Source organism: Pelodiscus sinensis, chromosome 6 (assembly GCF_049634645.1).
Source record: "Pelodiscus sinensis isolate JC-2024 chromosome 6, ASM4963464v1, whole genome shotgun sequence".
Lineage (NCBI taxonomy): Eukaryota > Metazoa > Chordata > Testudines > Trionychidae > Pelodiscus > Pelodiscus sinensis.
In genome coordinates this window covers 8,015,107-8,039,900 of record NC_134716.1, presented here as the reverse complement: position 1 = coordinate 8,039,900, position 24,794 = coordinate 8,015,107, and the positions used below count along the sequence as shown (strand labels likewise).

The window sequence follows — 24,794 nt, the reverse complement described above, 5'->3', positions numbered from 1 at the left end:
CCTTCTTCCTGTTCTACTCCTCTCACGGTACTGCTCTGCTACCTACATATGCACCAGCAGCAGACACAATTTTCTACACTCTGGGGCCTAGTGATCCCCTCCCCCACCCGCCCAGTCTGGCACCTGAGGCGGCCTCAGTTCGCCTCATGGTAGGGCCAGCCCGGAGTCAAACCCTCCTAGCATAGACAAAGGCCCAGTCGAGGTGAATTCTGGCATAGTTTAATGGTTTAACAGCACGTCAGAGAGAAAAATCATCCTGCCAACTTTTTAGGGAAGCTTTTTTTCACTGCAGGGAAGAAAATCAGAGCTAAGATTCAAATGAATCTGGTCAAGGCTGGGTTGGCCAAGTTGTAACTATGCACATCACAGTAGACCTGCCCGATGTCAGTATTTTCCCCTTAAAACTTTGGGGTTCACGTGAGGCAAAAACTCACAGGTTGGAACTACGGGGAAGCAAAACGGGGACCATTCCGCATAAAACCCTGCAGAGAGACGCCACCACCAGACTCCCTCCCATGGGGCCTGACCCACTTCCCACAGATGTCAGTGAGAGCTGAATCAGGCCTCCCGCACACATCTGCTTTGTATGAAACTCGATCATTCTTGTCTGTGCACTTGTGTTTCCTGCCTGCGGCCCGCAAGCCATGATAGACACGGGGATTGGAAAGGCTCCTCCCCCACTAGGAGCTTGTCCCATTAATACCCAGAGCTCACAGCTTGTTCCAATAGTTCTTGATCAACTGGGGAGGGCGTAGGGCACAAACGTTTTCGGTTCCAGGCCTCCCTGTTATCAGAGTTTGCTGCTTCCTGTGTGGCAGAGGTGGTGCCAAAGGAATTTTTGGATCTCTCTCCAAGAATGTTCCTGGGCTGCGGCATGGGCGTGGGCTTCCCCTCCCCACATCAAGGGCAAGCTGAAAAAGGGGTTCCACGAGCAGGAGCAGAAGGGGGACCCAGGAGGCTCTATCAGGTGCCCCGCGCCTGGATAAGACAACAGGGTGCAGTTCTTTCTCCCGTGCTGCCCCATCCTCTCCATCGCTTCCTCGGCAAAGGCTTTGCTGTTGTAGTTCTGGTCACTTTCACCCACGACGAAGAGGATCTGCCCCAGGGCCTTTTCAACAGGGATGAGGCTCCCTTGGTTGGCCTCTGCTTGAGTGTCCCCAATGACACTGTAGAGAGAGAGCAGCCCCAGGGCCGTGATCTGGACACACTCAAATCTGTAAGGGATTGGGCTGACGTAGAGATGGCGGTAGCGCAGCGCTGTCCCGTGCATGGCATTGGTCCCGTTAATGCACACAGTGGCTGTGATCTGTGGTAGGAACGTGGCCATTGCCAGAGCAATCTCAGCCCCTTTGCAGATTGCTACCACGCCAACGCCTGCCCCGCCCACCTGAAAACACACCGTAAAAAATACATTAAACGTTACATTCATGTCCAGCCTGAGTTCCTCCTTTAAAGATTCCAGTTCTCTGGTTCAGCGGCACAACAGGGACCATCTTATCTAGGCGTATTTAGAGGGGGCCACCGCCAAGATCTAGACCTGCTCTAGGAAGTCAAGGTAACATAAGCATCCAACAGACATTCATTTGAAGGATAGACATTCACTGTGGTGTCCTCCAGTTATGCAGAGCTAACATCAAGGCTGTATTTGCACATGCCCAGTTATATGTCGATACACATTCAGCTTTTTACATGCACTCGTGGCATTTGTGCAGTTGAATTAAATGTGCAATGATAAGTATTAATTGCAAGTGGCCATCTTGCTAGCTCCAATTCCAGAACTACATAACCACTCCCCATGCTTTCCCACGTCAACATGGTTGTCATAATTACCTTGGAAATTAGCTCTCCCTACCACCACCACCTCTGTAACACACATGTTTTTTGATAGTTGGGTGGACATCTGAGGTGGCAGGCTGGGGGCATGACCAAGTGGTGATAGCCCAGCTGACCAATATGGGAGAAGAGTACGGGCTTGCACCACTAGACCGATCGTCCATCAGAAGTAAGAATGTTAAATATGGAGTCATTTACTAGTCGAGTAGTCAATGGTATTTCCATTGACTAGTCGATAGGCACTTCTGCATTCTTCCTTTCCATTTTCTGGCATTTTCCCAGAACCCAGGATCAGCTGGGAACTCTGCGCACTGCACTGGAACCTGGGATCAGCTGGGGAGTCCTCAGCTGACCCCAGGCTCCATGCAAACGCCATGGCGGCATTTCAAAGGGGCAGTGCCTTGTGGAGCCCAGGGTCAGCTCCATGTGGTGCTGCTGCTTTGAAGTACCCCTTCTCCCCCCCTTTGCTGCCTCTGTTAGAGGCAGCAAGGGAGGGGGCAAATCAACTGGTCGACTGGACTATCCGATAAGCGTTTGCTTATCGGATAGTCAATTAGTCCTTAATATACTTAGTCAGAAGACATTGAAATGAGGTCCTGTCTAGGCCATCTCCCATACAAATCCCATCGCATTTTCCACTGGGATCTTGAGCCTATTGCCTTGCTCGATAACAGGCTGTAATGCCTAACACTGGGTGAGACTCAAACGGTGTGTGTTCCTCTTTGAACACAGGGCTCGTTTTTCTACAGAGCCAAGAGGTTCCCACTCCATACAGCAGGGAAGAAGGTGATCTAGGCAGATGGCCAAAGATAAGATGAAGACCCTGGAGAGACTGGAGCGCCTCACTGAGCAAACTCAGCAGAACAAAACTTGTACCTAAGCACCTTTGTCCACGTGGGCAGCCATGCAGGGGCAGCCCGTGAGCATAGGCACACTCGGCGGTCACCTCGGGCGCCGCCGGCCCAGGGCGCCTGGGCACCCATGATACGTCACGGCTATTGACGGCCATGCAGGCGGGGGCACCGATCGCACCTTCCGCCTGGGGCGCCAGCTGCCATAGCCGGCCTCAAGCCACTTCTACAGCCATGAGAGCGGGAAAGAACGCCCTGCTGACAGGGGACAGCCGGGAGTTGCAGTACGGCCTGTGTAGTAATTCCAGTAAGTCTACACTGCAAAAAAACAGCAGCTTGTTCTTATCTCAGGTTAGGTAACCACCACCATTAGCTAACTCAGGGTAAAACAGCAGTGACGGGGCAGCGATTCAGCCTTTGAGTCAGCTTAGTAGCTCAAGATAAAGCCTATGAAGGGAGAACGGCGCTGAACATGAGCTGCTAACGTGATTTAAAAGCCACGTTGCCGTGTCCTCACTGCTGTTGTAACCTGGCTTTGTTACCCCAAGTTAAGAATACTCTTGTTTTTTGCAGTGTAGTGAGAGCTTTAGACACACAAGCCTACTGTGGTGTGTTGGCTTTCTTCAGACGCTGGGTGCGTTAAGGAGAAAAGATAAGAGAATTTATCTGGGAGCAGAAAGTACCTTTGGATGTCCCAAGAGTATGTTGGCAGCTTCTTCAAAATATTCCAAATCCACTTCATCAAGACAGCTGGGCAGGTCTTCATATGCGAAGTAAGCGAGGGCGAGTGCAACAAAACCCCGACTGGCAAGGAGGCTGGCTCGGAATTCTATAAGTCCCCCTATCCCACCAAACAGGTCAATCACCCCTGGAAAAGGACCGTCCCCTGAGGAAGAGAAAATGAGGGAAAAAACAGAGAAACAGAAGGATGGATTCAGTGGCAAAATAGTTAGAACAGGAATTGTTGCCTGTTCTAGCTACAGAACCCAGCCTTTCCCGTTCTTACCTCTCATCGCCTACTCCTGGGAACGGTATCTGCAGAGGAATCGTCTAGAACTCTAGGACAACTGCCCTAGTGCTGCTGTGGTGTGGTGCCCAGGTGAGCTAGTGCGCCCCAAGAGCCTCTTTACCCCGACTGGCGCAGCTTGCCCAGGGGCGTGTAAAAATAAATCCCAACAAATCTGACACACACACACTACCCACAACACAGGGCTGTCAGAAAAGCTGTCCAAGCAGGGTCTTACAAGGTATATGAACAAGCAATCCAAGTCAGGCTGATATTTTCATACCCTCTTCTCCTTGTTTCCTGCCCCCTTCCATTTTTTCCCTCCCCCCCCCCCCCCCCCCACTTTCTCCCTTATTTATTTTGGGTCTGCACATCCTAAACTCAAAACTCTGGTCATCTGAAGAAGTGGGCTGTGCCCACGAAAGCTCATGATCCCATCTACATGCTTTGTTAGTCTATAAAGTGCTACCAGACCATTGGTTGTTTTTTAAGTTTAAACAGGTTTGTGCCAAACAAAGAGACCGGGATTTGCGTCTGCCTGGGACGAGCTTCCTATGGCAGAGTCACTGAAAGTAGACTTGCATTTAAAGTAAACAATCGGTCCAATGGAGCTAATTAAGAAGAGGATGAAAAAAGTTCCCAGGAACAAGCAAGAGAGGAAGCACTTGCTCTGGAAACACGCACAGGAATGCATTGGAAAGCTTCCCCCCGACTGCAAGAAGAATGGGAGAGAGGCCCTAATTATCCATCACTTAGGTGGTCACGCTTTGATCCACACACTGGAATAGAGGTGAGAAAGCTGTTAGGCCAACACTGTTGCTTGCTAAAGTTAAGTTCAGGCACTAGAAAGCCTGTTTTATTGTAATTTGTTGGTAACCTTGCGTTTATTATTATTTCTGGTTGGTGTCACTTACATCTTTCTTCTCAGAGAGATGCTTACTCACACTATAAAGCATCTCAGTGCTATGATAGTGAAAACCTCCTTCAGCTGGGCTAGCAGGCCAGGGAGTGGAGTATCTCTTTGGAGATGGCAGGCTTAATGTGAGTTTCTATGAGATGGGCAAGGTCTCTGGGGACCTCAGGAACTGGGGTTCGCCCAATGTTCCCTGCAAAGTGAGGTGTAGCCTCGCAAAGACTCCAGGCCTTGCTAGTGAGGTGGACTGCTAAGGTGTGGCAGGCTGCTGCCACAGAGTTTTAAGCTCCAGGCAGCAGGATGTGACACAGTGGCTTGCAGTTCCAAGTGCCCCAACAAAGTGTCAACTTCGTTCCTTCAGCGGGTGCCAGGGGCAGTCAGTGTTGACAACCCGGCTGCTCCCAGGGTAGGTGGGACCTGAACTCGCCACCCTGTGCTCCGGAGGCTGATGCCCCAGGCCACTGGAGGATCCAAATGGCTCTAAACAGGGTTCTTTGGGGTCAGAGCATAGGAACGTACGCAACAGAATAGCCTCCGCTGGTAGCTGTTTTGTTTCTCAACTCACTGCTCCATGCCAATCTGGATGTAACCATCCCAAATCCCTAACTAGATTATATCAGTTCTTCAAATATTAAGGAATTATTTTACATTTTCATAATATTGTGTCAATCCAGTCTAGATCCCTGTTTGCCCATAGATAAAAAACAATTCATGGAATCTCTGTTAGCAGCTCTTTCAGCTGTGTTTGGCCATAGATTTTCTTTCCCTACGCTTACTGAACTTAGACAGCAAACCATTTTAAATTTCAGTCTTTGTTTCCTATTTACTATAGTCCTTTCCTCCAAAAAGATTTTACAGCTGGAGGAGACCATGTTGTGCATTCCAAGAACTACCCAATTATTGAACTCCTATGGAGGCATTTTCAGCTGTAAATAAATGAGGGCCACTTAATCTGTGACTAGATCATATCATCTAAGGCCAGGTCTACGCTAGACCTGGTAGCTCAGCTTTCGGTACATAGCTAGAGTTGGCTTAACTTAAGCCAACCTTGGCAGCATTCCCATAGTGGGAGGCCAATGGGATCAAACACTCCTTCAGGCTTCCCTTACTCCTTGCAAGAGCAGGAGTACTGGATGCTGGTGGTGGCACTCTGAGTTTGATTGAGCGAGTCTTAACTAGACTCACTAATCGAACTCTGGAAGATGGATCATGGCAGCGTCGATCTTCCGAGGAGTGAAGACGTGGTCTAAGACTATAATAACAGATGTATTAATTATGTCACAACAATACTCAGATAATCTCATCAGGTCAATACTGACCTCATGCTAGGTCCTGGACAAAGCCATAAACACACAGCTAGAAACAGTTTGCCCAAAGAATTTACACGTTAAAAAGTGGGGCTCTCTGAACAGGTTATATATACTAGGGAGGAATGTTGGACAGAATGGGGGAAACACTGAGGAACATCCTGAATTTGATTAGTTATATGGAAAGAACTTGCCCACCTGAAATGTTCGAGGTTAGACCTTTGAAAGAGAAGAGCCTTAACTGGATAGCTGAGATTCCCTAGACGAAGCGGTAGGAATTTTAGACCGCAAATGTAATAATGACCCAGTAGCGAGCTGACTCATACAGTTTGGAGATTCTGCACTTCACAACCACCCCACCTCTCTACTCAGCACACGTGAAAACATGGAGGCAGGCAGGTACAAATGGTTGCTTTTCCACGTGGGAAGTGTAACAGATGTGGGGGTCTCCAGTCTGCACGCAGAAAGTTTGGCTACAAAAACGAAGAAAGCTCTGCATAGCTGCTCCTAGGAATTGGGTCTTGTACCTTGTGTAGAAGGATGTGGCAGGTGAGAAAGAAGTGGAGGGCAAAGGAGAGAAGATGGAGATAGATAGAAAGGAAAGGAAGTGGATGTAAATACCAAGGAAATATTCATCCATATTTTTGTAGGGATGTTAAATTTAGATTAATTAATCAAATAGTCTATGGGATTTCCATCAACTATTCAATTAATCTCCACGGTTCAAATGTAAAAGAACCTCAGTGAAGCTCTTGTACATTTCAAAAGCAAAGGCGAGCGTGGGACCAGTGAGGGACTCCCCCGCTGGCACCGTACTTCCTGTAGTGCCTCAGCCTTTGAAATGCACAAGAGCCCCACTGGGGCTCTTGTACATTTCAGAAGGAAGGCCCACAGGGAGTGTGGGACCAGCAGGGGCTCCCTGCGGCATCTGAGCCTTGTCTATTTCAAAGAGCCCTGGGGCTCTTGTACGTTTCAAAAGTAGAATTGCAGCGGAAGCAGCATAAGCCCCCCCACGTAGCCCCCCTGCCCGCCACAGAGACCGTGCTGAAGACAGAGGGAGGGGGAAGCGAGTAGTGGCATCACTAGTCGACTATTCGATCAGCTTCTGCTTATCGGGTAAGTCCCTTACATCCCCCCTAGTTTTCTGAATGAATGTGCTTTGCTGTTTGTGAGTCATTCTGCCCTTGTTAACCTGGCTTTTTTAGCTTACTTTCAGGAAAGTTTGTGGAAACAGCAAATTATCAGCCAATACTCAAGGGCTGTGTCTAGACTGGCAAGTTTTTCTGCAAAATCATCTGCTTTTGCGGAAAAACTTGCCAGCTGTCTACACTGGCCGCTTGAATTTACGGAAAAGCACTGATGATCTCATGTAAGATCATCAGTGCTTTTCTGGAAATACTATGCTGCTCCCGTTTGGGCAAAAGTCTTTTTCCGAAAGACTTTTGTGCAAAAGGGCCAGTGTAGACAGCATAGTACTGTTTTCCGCAAAAAAGCCCCGCTCGCAAAAATGGCGATCGGGGCTTTTTTGCGGAAAAGCACGTCTAGATTGGCCATGGACGCTTTTCCGCAAAAAGTGCTTTTGCGGAAAAGCGTCCTGCCAATCTAGACGCACTTTTCCAAAAATACTTTTAACGGAAAACTTTTTCATTAAAAGCATTTTCGGAAAATCATGCCAGTGTAGACGTAGCCAAGGAGAGGTCCTGAAAGTGATTCTGAACTCATCAATAGAAATATTTTCAGTGGAAACCTAATCCTGAAAATCATGCTCATCCAGTCAGGAAGCAGAATCACCCCCACAAGACCAAGTAACCTAACCAAGGTAGCTCTGATTTTTGCCAAACTCGCAACAAACTGTTTGTGGACAGTCTTCAGGCCAGGAATTCTTCACAGAAATGATTTGACAAAGACCTGGGAGAAAATTGCAATCAGCTGGTAGACCATTCGTGACCAGAAAGAGCACCGTTTGCTGAATAAAGTCATTCCTGATCACTCCTTCACTCAGCTCTAGACCTGAGAAGATGGGGACTCTCTTACCTGGAGGGAGGAAGAGGGCTCCCCGGACTCTGTTTCCCCTGATCTGGACCCGTTGTACTCCGGGTGCCACGTACCATCTGTCCACAGTCTGGCTGGCCACAGGCTGATCGTGGGGTGAGGAAAACAGGTGATTGGAGTCGAACAAGTCCAGGCGGATCTGGAAGGGACTCTGCATCACGTCCCGCTTCATCAGCCTATAGAACGGCTTTTCCGGCTTCAGAACGTGGAACAGACCCATGGGCTGTACACCAGCGTAGTCCCCTCCTGTGGCAGCAGCCCGCTCCAGGTCCACCTCGCCTGCCTTGTCTGACCAGTAGAGAGCTCGGGAGTAGAAGAACACCCCTTTCTCATCCGTCAAAGAGGCTTGGAGAGTCACCAGCTGGGAGGGGGGCAAGCCAGAGACCTGGATTTTCAGCGGCTCATCAGCAAGAGATACCTTCGGGGTGACTGTGAGCCTGACCATTGTGAAAGCAGGGGCTGCCGATTGCCCACCGGGACCTGGGAAACAAGGAGAGATGCAAGGATGAAATTAGGAATCCCGATCGGTTAAAGTGCAGTGTGCTGAGTAGGAGAGGAGTGTGGAAAATTGCCATGAAGTCAGGCCATGCAGACGATTGCTTGCTAATCCTTAGGCTTGCTCACAGCAAACGCAGTCACAATGGCGCACCATTGAGAAGCCTTTCTGCATGTGGCCACGTGGAGGACTAGCAGGTTTCAGCAGCAGCCATCAAGGCGTCACTGAGTCAAAGGCCTGAGGGAAACGCACGGCTCAGAGGAACTCATGAAAAGCGACAGAACAGCTCACCTGACTGTGGGGATTAGGATGCCTGGAGCCCACAGGGATTGTCAATCCTACAACCAGGGGCTCATCTGCCAGTTCTCTGCTTGGAGTCGTTCTTACTGCCCCTCCACGCCCAGCAGGCCCACCGACGGGCGGGGAGGGGCATCAAGAGCAACTCCCCCAGTGCCCGGCAATTCAAACACCATAAGGAAAACTGCTTTGAGAGAGAAAATGATGCGGATAAAGATGTGGATCTGGCTGAAGAACAATGTGGATCAACTGGGTAGGAACTCAATTCACATCATTCCTCAAGACTCTCTTTTAAGCTAAGTGTGATTTAACACGGAAACTCCCAAGCTGTTTGCTATGTTGAGTGTTACTTTAGCTTGGCTATTCCTCCTGGCTTGTTTAATTAGATTCTAAACCTAGTGAACTGTCACCCAAGTCTGCAGTATAGAAAGCTGCAGGGAGAGAAATCTAGAGTTGCTAGCTGCTACAGAGTGTCACTTTCTTATTTCATTTTACATACCACATGCCCTTTATTTTGAAACATCATAGTCACAGACCATAATGGTGATGCCATAAATCTATTCCCTATTTTACTTCTGCTTAACTCAGCTTTCCCAAAGGAACTCCATTCTATACTTATGTCAAAAAATAGACATGCCCGTGAATTCAATGGAGCTTACTCCAGAATTAAGTGCACAGTCGTGAGAAAAAAAAAAGATTGAAAACCGCTGATGTAGAGACATGCTCAGTATAGAGAAACCTATTATCCAAAGCCTTAAACTTTAGAGAAATTGCTGATACCATTGAAATTTGGAAGGCACATTGATGAAAGAAACACCTCACCAGAAAGTTAAACTACAGACAATAAAGAAACAAATGGATCAAACACTAACTCCACCTCATTTTCTTGAGAGCATTCTTAACCCCAGATAAAAGGTAAGATGCCTAAGTTCTGAAGATGCTGCTGCCGCCATCACGCTACAGTTGTGCCAGTCGGAATAAATTTAAGAGCTGGCATGAAACCCTATAATCAGTGAATGGTTATTGATGATGATGTTTTGAACTAAGTCACTCCCGTGAGTTGGTGGGTATCATTAGCCAATCACATTGAAACACAGTTCCTTCAGTCACTCAGCCAACTTGTCGTAGCAGTAGCTTCCTCTGCAGACACAGAGAGAACATTGTCCTCCTTTGGTGGTATTCACTCAAAGGTAAGAAACAGTTGAGTTGAAAAAAAAACAACTGAAACAGAAATACACGTTGTTTTCTGTCTATGAATCAAAATGAGAATGGGAGTGGGGAAGAAGAGTGCTAGTTGTAGAAGTTTCAAGAACACGGTATATTTTGTTTTCTCAAGTCTAGTCTGCTTCAGTTAATAAAATTTGAAAATTTAAAAAAAGCGTGTCAGGACAGCCATCAGAGGGCATCTCAAGAGAGTGCTGCACTTGCAAATGCGAACTAGTTATGTAACATTCAAGATTTAGTGGAATAAATATAAGTACTATTGTGTTGTGTGTGTGATTTTGTTCTTACCAGATGGGCCAACAGTCACTGTGCACCCTGGTCTGGGTTGGGCCTAGGCTCCGAGCCCCAGAAGAGGTGGGGCTCCTGTTGGACAGGGTGGAGCCAGGGCAGCCAGACCTCAGCGCTGCCCAGACCACGGCATGCATCCTTCTCCCCCCAAGCCCTCAGCAATTCAAAGGGAGCTAGGGATCTGGCCTCCACTGCTGCTGCAGTAGTAAGATGGCTGGGCTCTCTGGGCTCCTTAGTATCACCGGGCCCCGGGGCAATTGCCCCTTTTTCCACCCAGTTGGTGGGTTTGGTTCTTACCATTCCTAATGTATTGCTGCTGCATCTCCCCTTGACATAGGTAATGAGTATTGTGTTCTATTCCGTAACAGAATACAAATCAAGTTATCTAAAAGAATTGCACAAAGTATACTCCCCTATAAGTGTCCTGAGTTGTAAATTCACATGGTTAAGTGACCCGATTTGCACCATTGTTTAAGAAATGTGAAGAAGTATCTGTGGGAAACTTGATTTATATCAAAGATTTTTTTCCTGGTTATTTACATTGCCTTGATTTAAATCAGTCCAAGCTGGTGTTCACTATAGTACTAGAGGTGCAGAGGCCAGACCAACTCTGCCAGCATGCACTGCCATGCTCTAGAAACACTTGTTGGTCTTCCAAGTCCACATACCGGAGCAGAAATTAATATGTCCAGTGCTACGGTTGGACTTACATGTGAGGCACAAAGCACTCGTGACATGCTTAAAACCACTCAAGAAGTCAGGCTCAGAGCCAGGGTTACTTCCAAGTTCCAGGATAGGATTGCTTCCTAGATCCACTCCTGGTGTTAGTGAGGCTGGAATGGCTTGTTTTGGGAAAAGTGGGACTTTGCCCTTAGCTAAGTATGCGTTGGCTGTACACAGGGGAGTTCTACCTTCATTTTTTGCTAACAGACACACTCATAAAGACACCCCGTGAGCAATGTTCCCTCATCTTTTTCTTATGTGTGCGAATAAGTTTGTTTGTGTGCACCAAAGCATGTGTGAATGTGCACCACCAGCAGAAACAAAAAATCTAGTTGTAGGTGCTTTGCAAATTAGCTGGGCAGCATTTTGAACTCTCTTGCGGGGCTGAACAAGCTCACAACTTACAGGGAACACTGCCCATCTCTGATTCCAAGTAGATTCACACACCTACCTTCATCCCCACACTAAGCACAGTAAGCGCCTGTCACAGCTTATATATATTCCAGTGTTTACAACATTTTATAAGCCACCTCGAATATTTTAATAGAAAGGCTTCACCCTCCTTTTTCTTCCCCTCTGCAGGCTTGGGAAGCAACAAAGGAAGGGAAACTCCCTGCAAACTTCTGAACAATTTTTGTAAGTATTTAGGCACATGATCATCGAATCCAAGGGCTGGAAGAGACCTCAGGAGGTCATCGAGTCCAACCCCCTGCCCAAAGCAGGACCAACCCCAACTGAATCATGATGCAACTTCACTGAAAGCAATAGGAGTCAGGCACTTTGTGCGATTTTCAAAAGCTCCTAAGCACCTGGCTGCAGCTTTAGGCGTACACCTAGCTTTTCACACCCTTAGCACCCCGGTGCTCAGCCGATTTGCAGTAGCCTTGGAGCCCAGTTCTTACCTGCACTCTGCAATCTTCACAAATGGCTGTAACGCCTCTGTTCCCAAGACTAAGCCTGTCTCCTTGCAAATTAGCCCCAGTTAGCTTTCCTATTGCTTCCTGCCCTGCTCCTGTGAAAACACCTTGAGAGCTAACCCTGCAGGAAGGGCTTCACTCCTGAGAAGTCCCAGTTTGGTTGAATTCTACTCGGATCCCTATACAAAGGGGCTGCTTCTAAATTACAAGGGGAGAGGCTGGGTGGACCAATAGATTCCCGGGCAGCCTGTCTCCTCCCCTGCCCATCTCTTTCCTAATCCGTCCTCTTTCCTCCTCCCTCTGTTTACTGCCTGTCCTCCCCTTCTCTGACCCTTTCTGTAAGAGGAGACGGCCAATGACAATCATTAGGCAAGCGGGTTGCAAAAGTTGAGCTCTGTAACCCTTTCCTTGCTGTGTGAGTGTAAGGGCTTATTTCCTGGGTCTCTCTTAGGACATGCTCTGGGAATGAGCTCTCACTCTTCAGACTGCTGCAAAAGCTGCGTTAATTTGAGTCAGCACTGCTGGGAGAGTCCTGCACAAGCAGGGTGTTAAATCCTTGGGCAGAAACCCCTGACTTTTAATCTGTTGCTACAGCTGTACTTCAGTTGTTTGCTAAAGAACATTCACCATGTTGGTGGATTTGGTTAAATATATATATATGTCCCTCCTCTTGATTTTATGTCCCTCCCCCTTTGGTGTCCTGTATTTATCTATCTATCTATCTATCTATCTATCTATCTATCTATCTATCTAATCCAGTGTTTTAAAATTTTTGTAAGCCACCTAGAATATTTAAAATAGAGAGCTGGGGTAAAAATATTTTCAATAACTAAATAAATGACCTTTCACTATCAGTGGTAAATAGGCCAATGGAGGGATGATAGGAGTTACTATAGAGAACTTTCTCCTGGGTGTCTGGCTGGTGAGTCTTGCCCACATGCTCAGGGTTCAGCTGGTCGCCATATTTGGGGTCGGGAAGGAATTTTCCTCCAGGGTAGATTGGCAGAGGCCCTGGAGGTTTTTCGCCTTCCTCTGTCGCAGGGAGCATGGATCACTTGCCGGAGGATTCTCTGCATCTTGGGGTCTTTAAACCATTTGAGGACTTCAATATCTGAGATATAAGTGAGAGGATTATTCCAGGAGTGGGTGGGTGAGATTCTGTGGCCTGCATTGTGCAGGGGGTCAGACTAGATCAGTGGTCCCCAACCTTTAGAGGCGCCTGGGCACCCGGGAGGTGGGGGCCACTCACGCGCCGGGCGCCCGGAGACGGGGCCGCACATCCGGGGGCATGCCAGGGGACTGGGATGCCCTTGCACCCAGTGCCGGCATGTGCCCCAGGGCTGGGGCCACCCGAGCGCCTTGTGCCGTGGGCCCGGAGCCGGCGCTGCTGCCCGAGCCACGCGCCTGGGGCCGGCACGGGCGCCGCTCGAGCGCCATGCGCCCGAGCGCCTGCATGTGCCCCGGGGCTGGGGCCGCCCGAGCGCCGCGCACCCAGTTCCAGTGCGTGTTGTGCGCCTGGGGCCGGCGCCTCCCGTGCACCGCGGGAGGAGCCAGCCCAGGTTGTTGGCGGGCGCACACAAATGCCCCGCGGGCGCCATGGCGCCCGCGGGCACCGAGTTGGGGACCACTGGACTAGATGATCATAACGGTCCCTTCTGACCTTAAAGTCTATGGGTGCGTCTAGACTGGCAAGATTTTGCGCAAAAACTTGCCAGCTGTCTACACTGGCCGCTTGAATTTGCGCAAGAGCACTGACTTTGTAATGTACAAAATCAGTGCTTCTTGCGCAAATACTTTCATGCTCCTGCTCAGGAAATAGCCCTCTTGCGCAACAGGGCTCTTGTGGACAGGAAAGAATTGTTTTACGCAAAAAAGCCCCGATGGCTAAAATGGCAATCGGGGCTTTCTTGCGCAAAATTGCGTCTAGACTGGCCACGGATGCTTTTGCGCAAAAGCATCCTTCCCAATCTAGACGCTCTTTTGCGGAAATACTTTTAATGGAAAAACTTTTCCATTAAAAGTATTTCTGCAAAATCATGCCAGTCTCAACGTAGTCTATGAGTCTAAAATGTGACAAAAATAAATACAGATTTACTGATTCTAATGTTCAGATGTATTGGCTTTTAATGGTACATGGTTTTGCTATTTAAAGGGTGCACTACAACCATATACATTTAAGTCATTGTGTAGCTTAATATTTTCAGATTCCTATTAAGTGTGCGTTGTTAGAAGCAGTCATAAGTATTCGTGGAGATGGATAGATGGAGTCATTAGTATCAAAATTTGAGAAGTGGGCCAATCGGAGCTCAGGCAGGGAGAGGCTAAAAAATAGGAATATGATGAGCTCACCCAGTTTGGGTTCAGTGGAGGCATCTGAGACACATACGTTGGTTTCTGAGGCCAAGTCCCAATGCCTGTGATGAATTTGCCAGTCTCTTGTGCCCAAGTACCTCACAGGATCAAAGCCTTAATATGGGCCTTGACCTAGTGTGTTGTGTTTATAAAGCTTGACCTCAAAAATTAGCTATTTGCAGCCCGAGTCTTCTGTTATATAGAAAAGCAGCCTTTTGCTCCAAGATCTTGATATGGGCTCATGGAGTCAGCATATTTCCATACAATCATACAACACTAGAACTGGAAGGGACCTCGAGATCATCAGATCCAACCATTTTAATTTAAATGTGTTAAGAGATTATAATCAATTTAGGCCTTAATATATTTTACATTAAATTCAGGACTCACTTTAAAAGAAAAACTTGTAATTTAAATAACATCAAAAATCCAATTTAACTTAAAAAAAATATTTTCCTGTCTTTTCACAAAAACCCCGCAGGTAGCTCATTATAGTGTCACCTTTCACAATGCTAGTGAACCATCTCAAAGAGTGCATGTGTGTATCTGTCAGTCCATCCGCTCATTGAGCTGGAGGGGATAACATAGTGGGCAAATATTAGGTTTGAAATTTCTTAACTTGCTCCAAACAAACCTTCAGATTTCAAAAGGGTCAACTCAGGCCAGGGAAACAAACAGCCAGGGCAAGTGTGAATATGTGTGGGTAGAGGGGGGTGCACACGGCACTCTTAGAAGGGTAAGGGCAGCCAGCCCCGAACACCATCCAGAACACCCCAGCCCTCAGCACTACCCAGACTGTGACACTCTGCTTCCCCCCAGCACTGCCTGGAGTATGCTGTGCAGTGCCCCCACTGCCCTAAGAGCCATCCGGAGCGCACCATGCAGCACTCCAGCAGTAATTTATAGGGCTTGGGGTTCCAGGAGCATGGCAGTAGCAGCTGGAGCCCTGGGCCCTTTAGACAGGTTAGACAGTTATCCCCTTTTACCACACCTCCTTCCCACCCCCACCTCCCATCAGCCACCCTGACTCATCCCAAGCTGGATTTAGAGACAAGCGACCCAGGCGAGCCCTGGGGGTGCAGGCTTTGGGAAACACCGAACCTGGGATCTGGGCTGCAGTTTGTGTTGTTAGCAACAAAAAGCAAAAATAGAATATTGGAAGTAAAATGCTTAAGCTAGTTTGTATGTGGATTCATTTTCCACTGACTTCCTAGAATGTTTCTGTGAGCTTAGAGGAAATGAACTGGCCAGTCTTTGGCTCGCTGATACTGTACTTCCATTCACAGGCAACAAAAATGGGAAAAGCAATTTTCTGAACAAAAGGACTAGAGTTACCATTCTAAGGCTGTCACCTACTGTAACGCTACTTAATAATGGTCCACCCAATGATGGTGCAGATCTATTTCTTGCTGTTTGTTAGTACATTTCAATTATTCTTAAAATTACAATTTTTCTAGCTTAGAAGACACAAAAAGTTTTATTTGCTTATTTCACTGATTATCATATGCAAATGGTTTGCCTTATATGAGAGCAGTGGTCCCCAACGCGGTGCCCGCGGGTGCCATGGCGCCCGCCTAGGGACCAGGGCCAGCCCAAGCCATTCTTGCACCCCGGGCCCAGGTGCATGTGCAGCTCCCACCCTGGGCGTGCGGCACATGTGTGGCCCCGCCCCCGGGCACCCAGCAGCCCCAAAAGGTTGGGGACCACTGTATGAGATAGAGAGATAAATCATGCATGAAAATTGTGCATGAAAGGGCTACAAATGCAATAAAAAGCAAGGTATTCAAAAGTTTAATACATGGAAAAGAGAGCACCGAAAATACGCCTCACCTGAGCTTGATCCTGCCATGGTAGATAATTGAACTCCAGTTTTCTGTCCATGAATCACTAGGACAAAGACCCTCAGGTACTTTGGTTTAAAACCCAGATTCTATCCACTTGGTGTAATCATTAAAGATCTCTAGAGCATTTTGTGAGATTGATTCTGGATGGGTTTCCTTTTGCCATCATTATGTATATTAGCAGGGCTCGCCAAGTGGCGTTGCGATCTGCTCGCCAGCCGCACGGAACCTCACGCTGCACATGCACAGACTGCGCTGCATGGCTGCGCCGGGCTAAAATCTACTCACCACAGGCGAGTAGATTACATTAATTGTCGAGCCCTGTATATTAGGCTGGGTCCCTGAAACTGAGGCACTCCTTAAAAATGTGAGAAATCCTAGGGGATTTGGTCATTGTATATTCCAATCATGTTTGCAGGGTACTTGCAAATACGACTTATCCAAGCCACTGCTGAGTGGCAAGTATTTAGAACCTCTTATACACACACAAAGGCTGTGTCTACATTGGCACCCTTTTTCCGGAAAAGGGATGCTAATGAGACACTTCGGAATTGCAAACGCCCCGGGGATTTAAATTTCCCCCGCGGCATTTGCATGAACATGGCTGCCGCTTTTTTCCAGCTCAGGGCTTTGCTGGAGAAAAGCGCCAGTCTAGACGGGATCTCGCGGAAAAGAAAACCTTTTCTGGAAGATCCCTTATTCCTACTTAAAATCAGGAATAAGGGCTCTTCCGGAAAAGGGTTTATTTTCCGCAAGATACCTGTCTAGACTGGCACTTTTCTCCGGCAAAGCCCCGAGCCGGAAAAAAGCGGCAGCCATGTTCATGCAAATGCCATGGGGAAAATTTAAATCCCCGGGGCATTTGCAATTCCGAAGTGTCTCATTAGCATCAAAAGGGTGCCAATGTAGACACAGCCAAATTGTTTAGTCACATCAGCCACAACCATTTCCTGCCTCCCACAAATTATGGGAAGATTTATATATTTTGGATTTGTTACATGCCTTCTGTATACACATGCTATGCTGTGTGTTGACAGGAAGAATGTTTGCATTACCAATGAAGATTGTTCACCGTTTATGTGAGGATGCATTTGCAATTCTTTAACACAGGAATCTCCTGAAGCGTACTTGTGCTGAGTCCTCTTCTACATGTGATGCAGTGTGTAGCCTGTTCTGGTTCAAAAAGGGTTAATGTGGGCCTGACTGGCCAATTAACCCACCTGGTTGCACTTGCAGGTTAGAGCAGGCCTAATTAAAAATGAAGCTAAGATGGGAAGGAGCTGTGTGCGTGCCATCAACACAGGAAGTTTGTCACCGAAAGGGGTAGAGGGTGAAATTCTGCAATCATTGTCATAGATGTAGGCTGGGAAGAGAGAGATTAGGAAAACTCATGGCAGGGTGAGGAAAAAGCCCAGAGAAAGGCTTAATAGGAAGAAGTGCAGGGATTAGCAACAAGAGTCTGGTGAACGATAACTGCCTGTCTGTGGTCTCAGAACCAAGCCTAGATTCACCGAGGTGTGAAATCTCTAAGGCAGAGGTTCTCAAGCTTTGTGATACCACAACCCCTCTCTAAATTGGTCGGGACCCACAGTTTGAGAAACAATGCCCTAAAGTGATACTGAGTATCATACCCTGAGTAAAGGGTGAACACATCACAGCTCTGAATTGAGGGTGGCAGAGTAGAAGGACTTCCTAGAAGGGGTAGGGCTGTGATCTGGCCAGAGAGCTGAGGGAAGACTCCTGCAAGGCCCAGAGTGATTGTCAGCAAAGAATGCTAGAGGAGGAGAACCTGCTATTCCATGCCCAGCCACAAAGTAACGTGCCTATGGTGAGTTAAATATTTTACACCCTTCTCCCAGGCTACCCACACACCTAGCTACCATCATGTAACATTGTTTCTAACTAAAGCTTTGTTCTAAACTATAACTAAAAGAATCACTTTGATGCAAATCTTCACCTCTACTAGAATCAGAAGGCAGGATGCATGGGAGTATGAGCTCCCTAAGAAATTTTTTAGGCATTGGGATGGAAAAGTGACAGCTCTGATACTACTTTATTAAAGAAGGAAAATAACTGCAGTAGCACATAATCTCTAGTTCTGCCCAATGAAAGGGGATGGCCTCTTCTCTATTCCAAAATGTATGCTGTTTGCACTCAAGTTAAAAAAAATCCTTCTAGAGCAGGCGTGCCAAATGTAGACTATGAAATGGTCTGCTTAGCGATACAATCCTAGTTGTCCTATGCCTGTTCCACAATGCAACATTACGTGTTAATACAGATTATTGTAAATGCCCCTAACCAAAGGAATCTACCCAGGCTTACTATATGTGACGGTGTAGATAAGCTCCCTCAAACCCATGCTCACACCCCCCCACCCATGGCACTTAACCCTGTGACAGACAGAACGGTCACATATAATCAATACTAGTAAATTTCCACAGTTTGTCACTTTTTACATTTGTTTCACACATCATTGATAAGTATGTATGTGAAATCGCAACTGTCTACCCTTGTTCACTAACTGAACAAAGATGCACATGCATTGTGTGGGAAGGAAAATGTATGAACAGTGAAAACTTAGTAAGCAACGCCTGAAGGGATGAGCAGAACTCAGTTTCCTAGTATCTGGTGGGGGTCCTTTTCTAGAACTGTAATAGCTATCCTGGGTTTGTCAAACCTGAAAAAGTTAATTTAAGACAATGATTGTTTTAAGTTAGCCTAGAGCTCATTGTACTACAGTCACATAAGTTTCTTCAAACACAGCCAGTTTGTAATCTGTAAACCCAACACCTAATTGATTAACTGCACTGGAATTGCTTTTGATTTGTGTTATTGCTGATAGGATCTATATTTCTACCCCATCCAGAAAAGGCTGACTGTTATATAATACACGGGCGAGAGGGGGAGGGCCCTTTTCCCCTCTCTCCTCCACAATGTGATGGTTCCACCCAGAGGTGAAAGTAAGGGGTGTGTCCCGGTGCACAGTTCTGGCAAAAGCCAGCAGGGGAGCTATTTAAAGAGCTGTCAGGGACCCAGGTTGCAATAGAACAGTACCTTTAAGAAATGTAGGTTCTTTGACCCCTAGTTCCACCCTTGCAAGGATGCACTGAAACGGAGGCCAAGGCCAGAGTTTGGCCACACTTTCATATGCAAGGATCAGTGCCATTTATTTTTCCTCACTAATCGTTATCACTCACTACAGAGGACTATGCTGCAAGAGACCTACAGAGTCTGAACAGAATCAGGATCACACTACTGGGCTAAAAATTAGCAATAAAGATGTTGCTGCCGGGAGGAAGAATCCCTGGCTCGGAGACCCTCCCCACCACCAGGACTCAGAGTCCAGGCACTAGCTGGAGTGGAACTACCTACACTACAGATGTAAAAATTCAGTTCAAAATGTAACCCTATAACCACTAAAAATCATAGCAGGGCTGTATGCAATCCCCTGCCCCAGGGTGAGTAGGGAGCTGCTGTAGCCCCTACCAGTTAACAAGAACGGTTAGGCTTTTACATCACTAATCTACACTATTCTTTAGCCTCTAAGTGCAATACTGAGTCAGTTGTCTCAGGCTCTGAAATGTGCTGTTCTGTTGGTTTTTTGCGGTGTAGCAGTACCTTTACACAAGGGGCACGGCTTGAAACAGGAGGATACAGATGTTCTCTTTATTGACCACGCTATCCCTGGTGCATCACAACAAAAGTTTTTTCTGAAGTAACGTCCTTGAAATCTGAAGACATTTAAGTGAACTCCCAATGGAGCATATATTTAAACCATCTCTATGATGAATCTTTTCTGGACATCATCCCAGAAGTCATCCCTCTTACTTGGCATAATTCAGTATTTCCATATAATCTTTAGGTTTGGGGGTAACTCTGCAGTGCACAGCTCATCAAATTTTGAGGCATCTTTGACCTGGGTGCTGTAGAAAGCTAACACATCCCCAGCAGTGCACATCTGGTGGAGCCGAGAATTGGGGACCGCATGACCTAGTTCTGCTGCCAGTTGTGCCAAGAGGCGATATTTTAACTTGCTTTCTTTTAGTGAAGCCTTTTGCCAGTCCTCAGAGAGTGAGGGTCCAAAAATCTCCCTGACATGAGATTCAAGACGACTCTGGATGTCCTCCGGGGGAAGGTACTTCCTACTTCGTGGAGGGGGACACACCAAGACAGGTTCCTCTTTCACTTCAACAGCTGTCTCAACTACCTCTGGTTCTTTTGCCTTCTTCCTGTTAATCAGAAGGAAGTATTTTAAATCTCTTGGTTGATATAAAATTGGACTGAAGTGTCCTTTTACATTGAAGTTGGATTCCCCTCTGTCTTCCCACACACATACATTGGTTTCACGCAAATGATCTGATAGGTCTTCCATGTCTGCAGCGAGGAAAAAACAAGCTGTTTCCTTCACTGACTTGCATATACACTAATATAATACTTCAAGGGCTAGTTCCCTGCTTTTCCCAGAAAACTCATCTTCAATATTTACCAAGCACATATCACTTGCCATGGCCAGTAAGATACCAAATGAAGGCCAGGTTAGTAGACACTTCATTCCTATCCTGCTTTTGCCTCATAACACTTGTCTCTTTGGGAAACAAAAGACAGGACTAAGCAGCACTTTAAAGACTAACAAGATGGTTTATTAGGTGATGAGCTTTCGTGGGCCAGACCCACTTCCTCAGATCAAATTGTGGAAGAAAATTGGCCCAAGAAAGCTCATCGCCTAATAAACCATCTTTGTTAGTCTTTAAAGTCCTGTCTTTTGTTTCAGCAAGACCAGACTAACAGGGTTACATCTCTATTATGTCTCTTTGTGAGGCACTTAAGTGACCATAGGAAGGTTTATGACACTACAGTGGGGCAGCTGTGCTAGGCTTTGTCAACACTTAGTTTAAAGTACAGCTGAGACAGCACTTCAAACAAAGTGTGACCAAGGCCAGAGAGCTGGGAGAGAGATCTCCTAGTGCTTTATGTAAATCCCCTCTTCAGGGGAATAGCCTGGTTTGCAGAGACATGTCACAGCACTGGAATTTGCTGCTCTTGGTGGGGGTTGTTTTTTCACACCCCCAAGCCATACGGACACCGCTGTAAAAGTTCCTGTGTAGATTTATACCTAGTGTAACAGCCCAAGTGCAGATGTGCCCTGAGGCTATGTCTACACTGGCAGGTTCTTGCACAAGAACTGCTGCTCTTCCACACGCGTCTATACTGCCTGCCCGCTCGCTCTTGCGCAAGATTTACAGTAAAGCATGGTAAGAGGGCTTCTTACGCAAGTTACACTCTTTTCTAACAAGTGTAAGCTCTCTTGTGCAAGAGCTCTTCCACAAGACAGCAGCGTGGATGCGCGGCAAGGAATTCTTGTGGAAGAAAGCCCTATGGCTAAAATGTCCATCGGAGCTTTCTTGCGCAAGAGAGCGTTCACACTGCCATAAATGCTCTTGCGCAGAAGCACATGGCAATGTGGACTTGTTCTTGCGCAAGAACTCGCCAGTGCAGACACAGCCTGAGGCTACGTCTACGCTGGCGTATTCTCATGCAAAAGCTCTTCCAGAAGAGAGCATCTACACTGGCATGTGCTTTTGCGCAAGAGCATCCATGCCAGTGTAGACCCTCTCTTGCGCAAGAAAGCTCCGATGGCTGTTTTAACCATAGGGCTTTCTTGCTCAAGAAATTGATGTTGCCTGTCTACACTGGCCTCTTGCACAAGAACAGTTGTGCAAAAGGGCTTATTCCTGACAGGGAGCATCAGAGTTCTGGTGCAAGAAGCCCTGATTTCATACATTAGAATGTCAGTTTACTTGTGCAAAAACACGCAGCCAATGTAGACAGGCGGCAAGTTTTTGCACAAGAACAGCTGCTTTTGCGCAAGAACCCGCCAGTGCAGACACAGCCCGAGGGTATGTCTGCGCTGCAGCCAGGGTGCGATATACTCCTGTGTGGGCGTTTCCATGAGAATTCCCAGGCTGCGTCTAGACTGGCATAATTTTGTGCAAAATCTTGCCACCTGTTTACACCGGCCGCGAGTATTTGCGCAAGAACACTGACTTTGTAATGTACAAAATCAGTGGTTCTTGCGCAAATACTCCGACGCTCCCGCTCAGAGATAAGCCCTCTTGTGCAAGTGTTCTTGCACAAGAGGGCCAGCGTAGACAGCCAGGTTAATTACTTGCGCAAGAAAGCCGGATGGCTAAAATGGCTAATCGGAGCTTTCTTGCACAAGAGAGCGTCTACACTGGCACGGATGCGCTTGTGCAAAAGCACATGCCAGGGTAGACACGCTCTTGTGCAAATACTTTTAACAGAAAAACGTGTCAGACCAGATGCAGCCCCAGGGCCGTGCCCCAGTGGCCGGTGCACGGGGCGGGCTGCACGGAGCTAGCCCGAGGAGCGCCCCTCCCCCGCCTGCCTGGGGGCGCAGCTCGAGGCTAGCGCGCGGCCGGGGCCAGGCGCGCGGCAGAGAGACGCACCCCGAGGGGCGGGGCAGAGCGCCCAGCCCGCTCCGCAGCGCCCCCTCCCCCCGCTGAGGCGCCCGGTGGGAGGGGCCGAGAGCCGCTCGGCCGCGGACGGCGTTACCGGAAGACTCCCCACAATCCCTTGCGCGGGCGGCCGCCCAGACTCAGCCGCTGCCAGGCGCGCTGGAACCCAGCGGACGCCGCCATCTTGCACCGAGCGACTGACCCACCCCTTCCGGGAGCCGCTTTGTTTCCGGCACCGCGCTGCCTCCTGGGACATTTTCCGCAACCCGTCGCTCCGGAAACGAACGCCGGTCACGTGGGAGAGGCCAGGTTTTTTTTCCCCCCCCCTCCTCTTCCCTCCGCCGCCGCGGTGCGCGCTGGGGGATGTAGTTCGCGCCCAGGCGAGGGGCCGCGCAGCTGGTTGCCATGGGGACGGAGGGGCTCGGCCCGCGCTGGGCCTTGGCCTGGCTGGAGCCTCAGCGGAAACGCCTGGGCTGCTCGGAGCAGCAGCCACCGCTTAGCAGTGTCCATTGCCGAAGCGCCGCAGGGACTTGTGAGCAGCCCCCAGCGGGGGCCTCCCCCCCTCCAGTGTCTCCCGCCCTCCAGCAGCCCCCCCCCCCCCCGCTGTGTGGAGCTGGGAAGTTGCCCCCCCCCCCCCCCTGCAAGCCCGGGGTCGGTGCCCGAGCCAGGAGCCGCGTATTAACCTCAGAAGGGCCACGCGTTGCCCCCCCCCCCCCCCCCACCTAGAAGAAGGGACAGAGAACCCCAGGGCTACGTCTACACTGGCGTGATCTTGCTATGCAAATGAGCTATGCAAATGAGGCTAAGCGTGGAATATCGCCGAGCCTCATTTGCATATCTAATGAGCCACTGTTTTTGCCGAAGAGGCTCTTGCACAAGAAGGAGCGGTCTACGCTGCCCCTTGCCGTTATTCCTGAAAATAATCAGCGTAGCGGCATTGCCCAAGAGGGTTTTTCGTGCGAGAAGAGGCAGCGTAGACAGCTCCTTCTGCAAAAATGGTGGCTCATTACATATGCAAATGAGGCTTGGCAATATTCCACGCTTAGCCTCATTTGCATAGCTCTGGCGCAAGATGGCACCAGTGTAGACCTAGCCCAAGTGATCTCTATTTCGTCTAAGGAAATAAAGGCACCAATATATAGGTGGCCCTCCAGGAGGAGATCCTGACCAAGGAGAGGGCCTGTCACTATCCTGCTGGATGAGTGCTAGTGAGAGAGGCCATCTTGAACAAATCCTTGAACCCAGACCTGCTGGATTAAGTTTGAGATGCATGTTTTCCCATTTGTTTGTTATATCCATTTCAAACTTTAGCTCTCATACTGGAATTCTCTTAATCTTCTTTAGCTGCTAAGCCTGTTTTATGTTTTTAAATCTAAGCCAATCCAATGCTGTGTTTAGACTGTACTGTTTAGTCACTCCAGTTAAAGTAGCAAACGGTTGAATATTGACTCTTTATGGGGCAACAAGGGCAGGGCTGACCAATGCAGAACATGTTTTTTTGGGAAATTTGGGTCTGGCATGTATTGGGGTCATCTGCAAGTAGTAATCAAGGCTGATGGAAGCCAGACAGTTTGCTGGGGTCAGAATTGCTGGACCAGGACTGCAGTTGTATACAGACCTTCAGAGGGTGACCTCCATGGTGGTAGACAGAGCTGCTCAAGATGGGAACTACAACAGCAAAGCATTGTGAGACATCCAGGGTTCCAGGGCAGGCTCTGATACAAACCCTCACTCATATTGCTTGAACCATACGTAAAAGTGACTATAGGTTTACTGAGCATGTGTGCACTAGATCAGTATCTCAGAGGAAGTTGGATCTAGTGGATAGAGCATAGCCTGGGAATTCAGGACATGGATTCTATTATTGGAGTGCTGAGTAGCTTTGGGCAAATTCTCTGTGCTTCTGTTGCCTCATCTGTAAAATGGGGATAGCAATGTTTATTTCCTTTATAAAATGCTTTGAGATCTTTAGATGAAAAATGTCATGTAAGAGTTAGTGATTTGTGAATAATATCTAACTCAGCTCTCAATGTCCTGTTGCAGTATGTACCAGGCTCAGCATAAAATTGAAGAGGATTCTTTGGACAGTTTTTGGAGCTAGCTTTAGTTATCTATCACTATGACCTTCAGATATTCACCACATAGTCAGAGCCCTGAGCTCACCTTGGAGGGCCTCTGAACTCAAATTGCAAGATGAAGGCCTAATCAGTAATGCAGA

The 24,794-nt window shown here is 48.1% G+C and overlaps 2 protein-coding genes across 4 annotated transcripts; both read right to left on the bottom strand.

Moving 5' to 3' along the window:
• Positions 1–203: 203 nt before the first annotated feature.
• BAAT (bile acid-CoA:amino acid N-acyltransferase) lies at positions 204–12,197 on the bottom strand. Of its 2 annotated transcripts, none has more exons than XM_006111074.4 (4): positions 11,893–12,197; positions 7,945–8,442; positions 3,368–3,570; positions 204–1,387 (listed from the first exon to the last, which is right to left on the bottom strand). In XM_006111074.4, the coding sequence occupies exons 2-4, from the start codon at positions 8,405–8,407 to the stop codon at positions 791–793; spliced, it is 1,263 nt and encodes a 420-aa protein (XP_006111136.1). In that variant the 5' UTR covers positions 8,408–8,442; positions 11,893–12,197; the 3' UTR covers positions 204–790. The 2 variants fall into 2 exon arrangements, with proteins under 2 accessions (XP_006111136.1, XP_025038745.1); XM_025182960.2 differs by lacking the exon at positions 11,893–12,197 and adding an exon at positions 8,750–8,891.
• Positions 12,198–18,137: 5,940 nt separating this feature from the next.
• On the bottom strand, positions 18,138–22,888 carry MRPL50 (mitochondrial ribosomal protein L50). Of its 2 annotated transcripts, none has more exons than XM_075931387.1 (2): positions 22,783–22,888; positions 18,138–20,329 (listed from the first exon to the last, which is right to left on the bottom strand). In XM_075931387.1, the coding sequence occupies exons 1-2, from the start codon at positions 22,830–22,832 to the stop codon at positions 19,939–19,941; spliced, it is 441 nt and encodes a 146-aa protein (XP_075787502.1). In that variant the 5' UTR covers positions 22,833–22,888; the 3' UTR covers positions 18,138–19,938. The 2 variants fall into 2 exon arrangements, with proteins under 2 accessions (XP_075787502.1, XP_075787501.1); XM_075931386.1 differs by having other exon boundaries at positions 22,674–22,803.
• Between the last annotated feature and the right edge of the window lie 1,906 nt (positions 22,889–24,794).

Excerpts from the sequence above, each read along its gene's own strand:
- MRPL50 (XM_075931386.1), bottom strand. The coding sequence starts at position 22,759 with ATGGCGGCGTCCGCTGGGTTCCAGCGCGCCTGGCAGCGGCTGAGTCTG. Across the intron at positions 20,330-22,673 it reads GGATTGTGGGGAGTCTTCCG|GAAGAAGGCAAAAGAACCAG; the intron begins GTAACGCCGTCC and ends TCTGATTAACAG.
- BAAT (XM_006111074.4), bottom strand. The coding sequence starts at position 8,407 with ATGGTCAGGCTCACAGTCACCCCGAAGGTATCTCTTGCTGATGAGCCG. Across the intron at positions 3,571-7,944 it reads AGCCCTCTTCCTCCCTCCAG|GGGACGGTCCTTTTCCAGGG; the intron begins GTAAGAGAGTCC and ends TCTCTTCCTCAG. Across the intron at positions 1,388-3,367 it reads TACTCTTGGGACATCCAAAG|GTGGGCGGGGCAGGCGTTGG; the intron begins GTACTTTCTGCT and ends GTGTGTTTTCAG.